The sequence below is a fragment of the Ranitomeya variabilis genome, chromosome 1, assembly GCF_051348905.1.
Source record: "Ranitomeya variabilis isolate aRanVar5 chromosome 1, aRanVar5.hap1, whole genome shotgun sequence".
Classification (NCBI taxonomy): Eukaryota; Metazoa; Chordata; class Amphibia; order Anura; family Dendrobatidae; genus Ranitomeya; species Ranitomeya variabilis.
In genome coordinates this window covers 1137632471-1137645735 of record NC_135232.1, presented here as the reverse complement: position 1 = coordinate 1137645735, position 13265 = coordinate 1137632471, and the positions used below count along the sequence as shown (strand labels likewise).

The following is a 13265-nucleotide window of genomic DNA, read 5'->3' as shown; positions in this document are numbered from 1 at the left end:
CATTGAAATGCTCACCCTATGCATGTGGCTATGCCCACCATGCATAAAGTGAGCGCTTCATGTGCAGATGGTACCCGGGTCTGGAGGAGAGGAGACTCTACTCCAGGCCCTTGGGAACCATATCTCTGTAAAAAAAAGAATTAAAATAAAAAATAGGGATATACTTACCCTCTGATGGCCCCCTGGGGTCCTCCCAGCTCTCGGCGGTGCATGTGGCAGCTTCTGTTCCCAGGGATGCATTGCACAAATCATCTGGGATGACGTCGCGGTCACGAGACCGTGATGTCACAAAGGTCCTTCACGCAAAGCATCCCTGGGAATGGAACGTACCGAGAGCACCGATGAGAAAATCGGGAGTCGTCGGAAGGTGAGAATAACCATATTTTTTATTATTTTTAACATTCTATCATTTACTATTAATGCTGCGTAGGCAGCATCAGCAGTAAAAAGTTGGTCACACTTTTCAAGCACTATGTTTGACAAGTGTGACCAACCTGTCAATCACTTTTCCAGGCGAAGCTTCAAATCGCTTGGAAATCGCTTGTGTTTTGTGGGAAAATGCATGCGATTTCCGCATGCGTTTTACCCGCGGCAGGGAGTTGCGGAAAATGCTGCGGACATTTCCGCAGCATTTCTGCAACGTGGGCACATAGCCTCAGAGTGAGTTACCGTAATTAATTGTTTGACTAAATATACGAGGGTACTTTTCAAGGTGATCATTTTTGTGTGACCCCCAAATGATGGCAGAAATTTCCAAATGGCCACTAGCTGGAAAAAGGTTCCCCACCCCGTTTTATATGAATGTGAAATTGCAAAAAATGTGCAATCCCAGAGTTGTTTTTTGTTTTGCATTTTTATTGTGTTCACTACATGCTAAAACTGACTTGACATTATGATTCTCCAGGTAATTATGAGTTCAGAGACACCAGACATGTGTAGGTTAATTTTTATTTAAAGGGAACCTATCACCCCGTTTTTTAAAGATTAGATAAAAATAGTGTGAAATAGGGGCAGAGCTGGGCTTTACATTAGTGCCTTTTTGGTGCCTTTACACCCCCGTTAGGCTGCCGAAATACCTTAGTGAAGTGACCGTTTTGTCCTGTCACTCAAGTTGGTCAGGTCGGATGGGCGTGGTCACAGCGCTGTTTGTCCCCCAGGATCCTGCTCATCATTACGTTGGTGGCGTAGTGGTGTGCGCATGTCCAGCAGGCGAATCCAATGCCCAGGAGATGAATAACGGCGCGGTCTTCGCTATTCAGCCGTTTACCGGTGGGCGCGGCCATCTTTCCTGTGGCCGCGCCTGCGCAGATGGAGCGCTCTGCTGCCCGGGGCTTCAGGAAAATGGCCGCCGCGATCTCCATCTGCGCACGCGCGGAATCCCGCGGCCATTTTCCTGAAGCCCCGGGCAGCAGAGCGCTCCATCTGCGCAGGCGCGGCCACAGGAAAGATGGCCGCGCCCACCGGTAAACGGCTGAATAGCGAAGACCGCGCCGTTATTCATCTCCTGGGCATTGGATTCGCCTGCTGGACATGCGCACACCACTATGCCACCAACGTAATGATGAGCAGGATCCTGGGGGACAAACAGCGCTGTGACCACGCCCATCCGACCTGACCAACTTGAGTGACAGGACAAAACGGCCACTTCACTAAGGTATTTCGGCAGCCTAACGGGGGTGTAAAGGCACCAAAAAGGCACTAATGTAAAGCCCAGCTCTGCCCCTATTTCACACTATTTTTATCTAATCTTTAAAAAACGGGGTGATAGGTTCCCTTTAAGAGGTGAAAAAAAAATTCCAAACTTTGTTAAAAATAAATGAAAATTGTGCCATTTTCCGATACCCGTAGCGTCTCCATTTTTCGTGATCTCAGGTTGGGTGAGGGCTTTTTTTTCCAGGCCGAGCTAATGTTTTTAATGATACCATTTTGGTGCAGATACGATTGTTTGATCATCAGTTATTGTTTTAATGCAATGTAAAAAAAAACCAGTTCTGGCGTTTTGACTTTTTTTCTCGCTACACCGTTTAGCGATCAGATTAATCCTTTTTTATTATTGATAGATCGGGTGGTTCTGAAAGCGACAATACCAAATATGTTTGATTTTTTTTCTTACTGTTTCATTTTGTATGTGGCAAAAGGGGGGTGATTTGAACTTTTATATTTTTATATTTTCAGCTCCTTTATCTTTGTAGTAAGCTCGGTTCGGCTCCCTTATCTCTGTAGTGAGTTTGGTTCTGCTTCTGCATCTCTGTAGTAAGCTCAGTTCTGCTTCCATAACTAGCTCCTTTAAATTCCCCAATCTACATAGTAATCTTGGTTCCATTCTCGTGTCTGTGTAGTCAGCTTGCTTCTGTTACTGTATCTATGTAGGTAGTTGGCTTGGTTCTGCTCCCATATCTATGCAGCAAGTTCAATTCTGTTCCCATATCTATGTACCAGCCTGTTTTTAAAGCCTGTTATCTCTGCTGCTTTAATGCAGTGGCCAGATATAAGCAGGGCAATGGTGGGCAACCGAAACTCGATAGCCACTGCCTTGTGATTGGCCCCTTAAAGTGACAGGTATAATCTCCTTTAAGGACAAAAATAGCACAAATAGTAATGTGATCTTGGTTATTTGGGGTTATCCATCCAGGACCTTTGATTTTTTTTTAAGGGGCTAAGAATTCACAGGCAAGTAGTTAACTACCAGCCTGTTCTGCCTGGTGCCAATTTGTGGTCACAGACTCTCCTCCTGGTCATTTTGCTTAATTTGACCTCACTGTTGAGAGAGGTGAGGGTAAAGCTTCTTATGATTTCAGCAGATGAGCAGAATAATAAGTCAACTATTCTATAATTCCAATGTTAGAGAAAAGAAAAGAAATTCCAATAAAGCAAGGATTTTTAACGGACCCAGGAGTGTGCACCAATTTCTTTTCTTTTCTCTAACATTGGATGACTTTTTTCGGATGCAGCACCCTTCAGAGGCCGTTTTATGTGAGTGAAGGAGTCTCTTGTACCAGGATATCTTCTACCTCGTGGGGTAAGTGCACTTCAGCGGTGCTGGTCATTTTCTCTCTTTTTTCTTTGGTATTCTATAATTCCATTAACCAAAAGCACAATATTGTTAAAGATATTTTTTCTAATAGAGTGGATCTGTTATGTATTGTGCAGCTTTTACATTCTAATTTAAAAACAATATTATTACCAAGTTTGCATTAATACTTTAATTCAGTACTTGTAAATAATTTTTCTTTTCTGGGTGTGACTAGTGTTGAGCATTCCGATACCGCAAGTATCGGGTATCGGCCGATACTTGTGGGTATCGGAATTCCGATACCGAGATCCGATACTTTTGTGGTATCGGGTATCGGTATCGAAACAACATTAATGTGTAAAATAAAGAATTAAAATAAAAAATATTGCTATACTCACCTCTCCGACGCAGCCTGGACATCACCGAGGGAACCGGCAGCGTTGTTTGCTTAAAATGCGCGCTTTTACTTCCTTCCGTGACGTCACGGCTTGTGATTGGTCACGTGCCGCCCATGTGGCCGCGACGCGACCAATCACAGCAAGCCGTGATGTAATTTTCAGGTCCTCAATGCCTAATTCTAGGTGAGGTCCAGGCTGCGTCAGAGGGTGAGTATAGCAATATTATTTTATTTTAATTCTTTATTTTACACATTAATATGGATCCCAGGGCCTGAAGGAGAGTTTCCTCTCCTTCAGACCCTGGGAACCATCAGGATACCGTCCGATACTTGAGTCCCATTGACTTGTATTGGTATCGGGTATCGGTATCGGATTAGATCCGATACTTTGCCGGTATCGGCCGATACTTTCCGATACCGATACTTTCAAGTATCGGACGGTATCGCTCAACACTAGGTGTGACTAGTTGTGAAATGGGTTTGGTCAGGGGCATGGCCTAAAATTTGCCACAGCGCAATAGGCGTGCCGCAAACTTTGTCCCTCTTACCCTTCTTCAAAAGTTGGGAGGTATGGATGAACAGTAAAACAAAGAAATGAAAACACCAAACCTTAGTGTTACACCTGGTCCAGGCCCCGTACCTTTGCGGGGTCCCCGTCGGGACTCCCGCTCTGTGCCGGCTCCACGCTGTCTGGATACAGCGTCTGCTCCTCCTTCCTCATCTGCTTCCTGGCACGCAGCCAGCAGGTTCCCAGACAGAGTACTTAGGTCACGCGTGCGCTCACTCCTGGTCTCTTAAACAGACAGCGCGCATTTTCTAAAAAGTACTTCTGACCAATGGTGCATTAGTGATCACTATTTCTAGCCCCTCCACCATAGGGAGGGTGCCGGAGCAACAAGTATCCACTATTGCTTACTTCTGGTTCCTTCTAGCATGTGCTTCTGTTTCTGAAGTTCTCTGCCAGTACTCCACTTATTCTGTCTGTCTCCACAGATCATCAGCTACCTGCTACCCTGCTATCCTGGACAACGTCTGTTCTATCAACGCTATCCCTTCTCGTCCCGTCAGTCAGTCATCCTCCTCTCCGGACAGCGCTAGACTCGCCGGTACCAGTTCTTACCCGTACTCCTGGTTTCACCTGGTTAGCTCCCCGTCTTCCGCTAACCCTGCTTGTCCACCTGTCTTGCAGGGACAAATGCAACGAGTCCAGGATCTAACTGGAGATTGCACCCATGTCCCCCAGGCATTCCATTCTGACCCTGTTCGAGGGGACTTACTACAGGTGTCTGGTGCTCACATAGTCACGCCCCCTTCAGAGCCACCCAGACCGTGGTCCAGAAGTTCCACGTTAAACTTCAATAAAAACGAATGTGAACTTCACCATTCGTTACACTTAGCGTTTTGTGTTCTTGTGTTGAAGTTTTGTATTTTTTTATCTATGCACTTTGCGGTCTCCTTGAACTTATTTGCAATCCTCACTTTTCTCAGTAAGCCTCGATTGAGGTCTCTTCAATTTGTAAGGCAATAAGAGAAAAGACTAAATAAAGAGGAAAAAAAGTTATTGAATTTTTTTTTTATTTTTCTTCCTTAAAAACTTCAATCACACACAGAAGATCATACAGACAATTACCCCAAAAAAACAATTTAAACAATTTATCACAGACTTATATTATATTGAACTATGCACTTCCTCCTTGCACTTAATTGCAGGCCTGGCTCAACACAACAATGATAGCAGCATATTATAGCTTGTATTTGTACTGTACCCGGGGGCTAAAAAATGGAACAGTACCTACCTATGCCTCTTGTCTGTCTGCTCCACTTACTGGGTGCTGGGCAGGAGATTCCTATATTTTGGATATTCCTACCTTTTACTACCCTTCTTTCATTATACACTTGAGAGAAGTACTCAGAACACCCATAGGTATTGATGTATCCAGATACCTTATTTTCCATAACAAGGATAAATGTACAGAGCTCTTATTTTCTAAATTTACAGTTCTGTTGTGTTAATTTTAATGACCTTAAATGAAGCCAAGGTGCCTCCTTACTCACATATTCTTAATGGGGACATTTTATAAAAATTAAACAACAAATATCTATGTGCAAGAATGTCAAGTGCTAGAGTTTGCTTTCATTTGCCTGGATAAACTACGTTTTGAGTTTAACTCTGGTCTCACCAGTATGATGTAACATTTTGGGAAGAATATGCAGCCTATAATGCCAGCACTTGAAGATATTACAGCAAATATTTCTACAAGAACAGTATTTTTCCCAGTAACACTCATGTAGGATGGGATGAAAGCCACCCAGACACTGCAGACCACCAGCATGCTGAATGTGATGTTCTTAGCTTCATTGAAACAATCTGGTAAATTTCTGGCCAAGAAAGCAACAATGAAACTGATGGCAGCAAGTAGTCCCATGTAACCCAGGAGAATGGAAAAGGCCACCATTGACCCCTCATTACACTGAAATATGATCTTGTTCTTATATAAGTGAGTGTTCATCTCTGGGAATGGAGGAGAAGTAGATAACCAAATGATACTGAGCAAAACTTGGATAAATGAGCACAAGAAGACCACACAGTTTGTAATCTTCACACCAATCAATCTTCTCCAAGAAGTCCCAGGTTTGGTGGCCTTGAAGGCCATGTAGACAATGATGGTTTTAGCCAGAATAGAAGATACGGCTACAGAGAAGATGATCCCAAATGATGTCTGACGAAGCATACAGGTCACATGTGTAGGACGACCCAAAAACAAAAATACGCAGAGGAAACTCAACATGATGGAAACCAGGAGAATGAAGCTCAGGGTATGGTTATTTGCTTGAACAACTGGAGTGTCTTGAAACAGAATGAAGAGTCCCAAAATTACAGTTGTTTTAACAAAACATAAGACAGAAATTACAGAAATTACAAGAACTGCAGGGTCATTTTTGTAGGACAAATATTCAATAGGTTTCGGCACACATTGATTGAAGTCATTTGGCCACTGATCTTCTGGGCATTTTTGGCATGACACACTGTCTAAAAAAAGAAGGAAGAAATCACCAAGACTTAATATCTTTGGAATGAGCCATTTTAGAGGTTCATGATGAAACCAGATTTTAGAAATTTGGTATCTGTAAGTTCATCAAAAGCAACTGGGTAACGACTTCTTTCATCCAAATAATTCAGACATTGCTTTTCTCACCACACATTGTAATTTATTTTAATTATAAGGATAAGTTTATGTCAAAAAAGATTACATTTTTATATTAAAATAAGAAAGACATTTTTCTCTATGAAACTCCAATTTACAAGATAAAGTAGATACAGCTTATTGTATAAATGTTATTATATATATTTTTATCATTTGACTTTTTCATTTTGACGTTAATTTTAATCCTCTTTTTTTACTTTTTGAACAATGTATTAAAAAATAATGCAATTTTGAAAATATCATGAATTTTGTTTTATGCACTTTGCCATATAGAAAGAGCAAGAGATGTCGAAATAAAAGAATTTTGCCAAAATTGAAAACTACCATACTCAGGGAATGTATCTGTGAATATGATCAATTCAGTTCTTTAATTTCATGGCTTTTTATAAAAGACAAATTCATTTCAACTTTTTTCACAAAAATGTCTCTTTCAAGATGCGGTAAACCAATAAAATGGTTTGATAAAAAGATTTTTTTTTTTATAATTTGCTTTAGAGTGTATTCCACAAAACAGAGGCCATTGGCCACCATTTTTCAGAACCATAATGTGCCATCAAGAGTTCTGCTCAGAAGGTAGTGGTGCATGTAATGACACTGGGACCTTCCATGCACTCACGCAGAAAGCTCCCAGACCCCTCAAAATCCGTCAGTTCTGGCATAGCATGACTGGTCCGGGAATTCTTGCATGAGTGGCCAGGGATCAGAAAATCTAACAAGGATCGGAAAAGTAGCAGTAGGTAGCGGAAGGGCTGGAGAGTCAAGCGATATGGTGAGTATAAAGATTTTTTTTATTTTCGACACGTTTATTATGCTCAGTGGTCTGTCATAATAAATGCAGGATGTAAAAAATAAAAAAAATAAATCCTTATCGCTGATGAGTTCATCTACATCTAACTTGCAAACTTTGCTTCCTGGATACATGGGAGGTTCTGAAAGTAAAGAAGGAGCTTAAGGCTTTCAGAGTCCAAATTTTGAAAGACTCATTTAGCTACTCTACTCTCAAGCCATCAGAAAGGAAGAAAACGCTAAGGTAAAATCATTTCTGAAAACTAGAATTCTAAAGAAATCTATCTCAGGATAAAATTAGGCTTTTAATTCCATAATTTTAATGCATGATTCAAAATGGAAATCTGGAGTGAAAAAATAAATGTTCAATTTTTTTAACAAATGCATCTTTTAAAAGACATATGTTTTCCCTTGAGTTCAGAAAGGTTTTTCAAAGTGGCACAAATCTAAAATCTAATGTCAGGACAGATGGTAGTGTCTGGAAGTGAAGGAGCAATATTGATATTTTGAAACTTCCAATGCTTTTTCCTTATATGTTTTAAGGTCCACATTTTGGTTTACGCAGGTTTTGTATTTCCAGAACAATAAAATACATTTTATAAAGAGTCCATTTTGAGAATAACATCCTTTAAAGGTTTTTTTTAAGTTAAAGGAGTTTTCCAACAAAAAATAAAACTTTAATTAATAGATACAATCTATAGGACCAACATGACAGCCAATAGAGCCATGTAAACATAATGAATATAATGAATATGTAAAATCAATATAAGTGGACAGCACCCCTAAAGCGATGTCAAATATTATCTAACAAAGAAAAAGGAGCAAGACTCTCACGGGCATGTCCGGCGGACGACACAACATTTGAGTACAACAGGATGGAAAAAGGAGAGGAAGGTCCTAATGGGGATGGGACACCTTCTGACGCTAGCCTGTGTCTGTGGCTAAGCTTCCCTAATGCCCTATGTGGGTCCTTCCCCCACCACCATCTTGTGCCTAGTCCCTGACTGTAACCCTGGCTAGTTCACTGGCTGGCAAGTAAGCCAGCCTCACCACTGCAGCGATATTACACAGGGAAAGAAACAAATAAGGGACAGACAAAAAGAATACAAGTCAGCACAGAATGTGCTGCTAAGCTCCAAGGCAGCAGAGTAAATGGCACCAGGATAACAGGACTGAAACATTGGCAATACCACAGTCACAGGTGAGCTCCACACACCTAGCTGGTCTGCATAGAAGAAAACCCTAAAATCTACAATCAGCTGATGGGTCATGTGACTATTTAAAGGGAGGTGGAAGTGGTTACCAACCAACATCAGCTGACAAGCCTAAAAGAAACTGCCAGAAAGAGACTGACATTAACTCTTGCTGGACCAAAGGAAAAAAAGTTTAAATTTCAGCAGACCTAGAGCTGCCGTGAATCCCTTAATTCTCAGATACAGATAATAATAAGTAGGTATTGCAGAATCAAACCAATATAAGAGATATAAACGGTATACACTGTGCAATAAATTTCCATGTGCATAGCCACCTGAGTTAAATAACTCATAGAAAAAAAATATTTGGAAGAATTAGGAGCACAGGTGTATCATCATAAATGGTGGCTTCCTCTAAGGTTTCCTGGTATATAGCCGCAGAAGTTGATTTAATCAGGGATTTATTGTGAATGTTACTGCTTAATTCATGTTTAATGTTTCAGTACTGCATTATTTACATATTATCACCTGGATGTGTGTACTGAATCATTTTTTCTTGAATACTATTTGACAGCACTTTAGGGGCAATGACCATTTACATTATTTTGGATATTTATTATGTTTACATGGCTATACTGATTATCATGCTGGTCATGTGGGTTGTTTATTTCCTAGGTAACATGTCCTGATGCAATGTGAAATTTTTTTAATATTTTTATTTGTTTTTTATACATTTCCGTGTTTGTTTGATAATAAATATTCATATTATTAAAATTTAGGAAGTCTAATCAATCTTTTCCATGTAACGTTCCTCTTTTTTAAACAATCATAATTTTGTCACATTTATTTTGAATTTAATATATGTTTAGATTTTTACCTGTTTTATTGGAAATTTCTCCCTCTGAGCATTTCATACATAGAAAGCAGCATTTATGTGGTCCTGGCTTTAGAGTTCTTTTGAAACCTGGAGGACACTGTTCAGAGCAAGTAGACACGGGAACCTATCACAGGAGAAATCAGAGACAGAGATAGAAATCAGAGATGGAAAATAAAGAAGCAAAATCATCATATTAAATAACACATGAATTATTTGTAGCTGTTTAACTATGTTTTACTTTGTTTTGTTTTTATTGTCTGTACGTGTTCCTGCTTAATTGTAAAGTGCTGTGGAATATGTTGGCGCTATAGAAATCAAATTATTATTTAGTTATATCTATTTTGTATTCTGCCCCATAGTCCCATCAACCACAACTACTTGGGTGCTAAGGAACCTACTACACTAGAATAACTTCTTCTAGCTTATACTTTGGAATTCCGGAACATTCAGCCTTTGTTTTTGGAAAATATGGTGCGAGAAGCGATGGATAACATGATTCTGTGTGGCGGGCATTGCAAGCAGAGACTGTAGGGACGCTGTAAGGAGCATTGTCCATTTTACACACAGAAGCACTTATCAGCTGAATCAAGGATGACGATGAAGATGATGATGATGATGATTCTGTGTTGTTCCCAGCCATCACTACTTTTCCAAGTGTACCATCCCCGCCCTACACACATGTTGTGGTAATAATAAGGAGTGCACTGCGAAACATCATCAGGGGAAAGGTCCACATAATCACCGATACGTGGTCCAGTCATCACAGCCAGGGACATTACATCTCCCTAACTGCTCACTAGGTAAATGTAGCGGCGGCTGGGATAGAGGCGGAGGGTGTTCTATCCCATGTACTACCACCATGGAGGATTCCTGGAAATGTATCTATCCAGCAAATCCATCTGTTACACTATACTCCCTCAGCTTGAGGAAGTGAACAGAAAAACCACATGTAGATTAAAAACGATAATATTTTTATTACTAATTTCTTAATGTCAACTTGTTCAAGACCGCTATTTTGGGCGGGGATCAAACAGCCTGGTGGAGTGCGATAATGGGTGAAATCTCATAGCAGCTCTGAGTCTTTCTGGTTTGACACACATCTCATGCCTGGCCCATGTGCTGAACTTGGTGGTGCAGAGCTTCCTGAAAAGTTACCCACATATTTCATCTCAGAGATGCTGCTGAAAGTGCGGGCAGTGCGTGTGTGTTTTCTGCAATCTCGCCCTGCTTCTGCTCACCTGTCTGCTCTGCAGACACTTCTCTCTTCCTGCTCACCAGCTGATATACGACTTACCAACAAAGTGGAACTCCACCTTGCGTATGCTGGAGAGGCTACTGTATATGAGCAACATCAGGCAATAATGGAATTTCAGCTACAGCATGCATGGGTGATTTGCTCTGCAGGACAACACCACTTTATCACCAATGAGTGGGCCTCCATGCGGGACATGTGTGGCAAGTTGCGCTGCTTTGAATACTTCACTAATATGGCCAGCGCTGATGACGTCATCATCCGCATTACTATACCACTTATATGCCTGCTGTAAAAAACATTTCAGGCAATGATGGATGAGGTGGTGGCACTGGAGGAAGAGGAGCAGTGGAAACAGGGCCAGTTCACACCGTTATCAGACCTGTCATCCACACATGGCTAGGAGAATGGGATACTGTCCCAACAGTGGCCAGGTACCCAACTGTACAGTCAGGGGACAGTTTGGGAGGAAGAGGATGCGGAGGAACAACCATCTTCAGAGCAGTGTGGCACTCAGAGCAGCTCAAAAACATCACTGGAATGTGGCTAGGGGCATAGAGAGTACCCACTTGATACACCTCCCACCAAGGACAGCTTTTCTATGCGCCTCTGAACAGCCTGTCACACATGAGCCAATACATGCTGCTCCTGTGCAACGAGTGCTGAATTTCCTGTATAGTTACCAATGCAGATTACCCTGCTGGATCCCTGCTACAAGAGCAATGAACCATCATTACTTTCATCATTGGAGAGGGATCGCAAAATGCAGGAATACAAGCACATGCTGATAGAAGAACTACTGATGGCTTTCCAACCTGACAACAGAGCTCAGAGGAAGAACAAAGCAAAAGAGGGAGTCGCACCTCCATCACGTTGGAAGGCAGGGTTAGCATGGCCAAAATGTGAATAAATTTTATGAGCTTGCCATTTATCTGACACCACCACCTAATATGGTCCGTATTATCAGGAGGCAGCGTTACAACAACATGGTGGAAGTGTACCTGTCCAGACATCTCAATGTACTAACTGATGGGTCTGCCCATTTAACTTCTAGGTCTCAAAATTGAAGACATGGTCTCAGCTTGTCCTTTATACCATAGATAGCCTGCCCTGCTCAAGTATCATGCTGGAATGTGTGTTTAGCACAGCAAGAGGTGTGATCAGAGATAGGCACATACGCCTGTCCACATCTAATGGAGAAGCTAACTGTAATGGGAGTTGTGGAACCCTTGTGCCGCTGTCAGAAGAGAGTCTGGGGGAGCATTACTAAGTGAGCACCTGACTCTTCACTAGAGCCGCTGATGGTGGAGTTAGGCTTGGCTCCCAATGGACACCAGTTGCTACTCCAGGACAGACCTCAGATAAATGGCAGCTGACCACCAAGGGGCAAGTAGCTGGAACAAGTTAATAGGAGAGTACAGCTGATATAGGAAGGCACTGCAGGGGATGCATATGGGTACAACTGGTATATAGATAGGTACGGCAGGTGCGAGCTGGTCCGGCTAGTTTACATATTGGCACCGCAGGTGCAAGCGGGTCCGCCTGGAATACAGACTGGTGTTGCAGGTGCAGGTGGGTCTTGCTGATATACTGATTTGTCAGTTGATGCCCGTAAGGGTGTAAATAACGGTATGAACTCGTTGTTTATGGTATATGGATATTTTTGCCTGAAGGAGCCAGAATACCTCCAAAACGTGTAGCAAATAAAAAAAAATTAAGAATTACTGAACGCCATCATAGGGATTGGAAGATCCTAGGCAGCGCCATCATGGACCACCAACATTTTTCTAAGAAAATAAAAACCACATCATCCAGCTGATCGATAGTGGTCTCTTGGTCAAGAAAATTCTCAAACTGCATAATGTGAGCACCATGACAGTTGGAACAATACAAAATGAAGTCCATCTATCCATTTAGAAGCCAAAAGGTGGACATTCGTGCAAAATATTGGAGTCAATAAGCCAGCTCATCCCAAGTTCTATCAGTTCTGGTGCGGTAAACATGGAAATGGAGGTGGCTCATATTCTTATTAACAGTGAGATCACAGATATCGAAGCAAGCACCGTGCGATGCACTTTAAACAAGTATGGAATGGTGTCAGAAAAAAGGTGAAGAAGCCTCAATTTCAGTATTGTCATAAGAAGTGTCGGTTCAAGTTTCAAACAAGTACACAAAGTAAACATTTGAAACGAGTCATAGCTCTTGGAAGATTGAAGGACATAAAGTGCAAAAATGGAAAATCGCTTGGTTGGGAGGGAATTAAAGCAACGTAGAAATGAAATGTAAAAATGTAATTTTTCTTTTACATTGAAGCAGATATGGGCCTTACAAATTAAGGAGCACTGTGGGGATTTTGCTGCTTTATTTTTACTTAAGTAATTTTAGGGCAGCATCTCAATTTGAAGAGGCTTTAGAGAGACAAAGCATTAAAAGACCAAAAGCATCATATTTTTGAAACTGCATCTCTAGGATGTCATCTTGGGGTGTGGTGAGCAATTTGAACCCCAGATTTTTCATACAATTTTAGGCAATGAAAATGGA

General features: G+C 41.5%; 1 protein-coding gene across 1 annotated transcript; it reads right to left on the bottom strand.

The window, feature by feature from the left end:
- Positions 1-5496: 5496 nt before the first annotated feature.
- LOC143800472 (vomeronasal type-2 receptor 26-like) lies at positions 5497-10982 on the bottom strand. Its single transcript, XM_077281191.1, has 3 exons — positions 10896-10982; positions 9473-9596; positions 5497-6441 (listed from the first exon to the last, which is right to left on the bottom strand). Exons 1-3 carry the CDS (start codon positions 10980-10982, stop codon positions 5525-5527), a joined length of 1128 nt encoding a protein of 375 aa, XP_077137306.1. The 3' UTR covers positions 5497-5524.
- Between the last annotated feature and the right edge of the window lie 2283 nt (positions 10983-13265).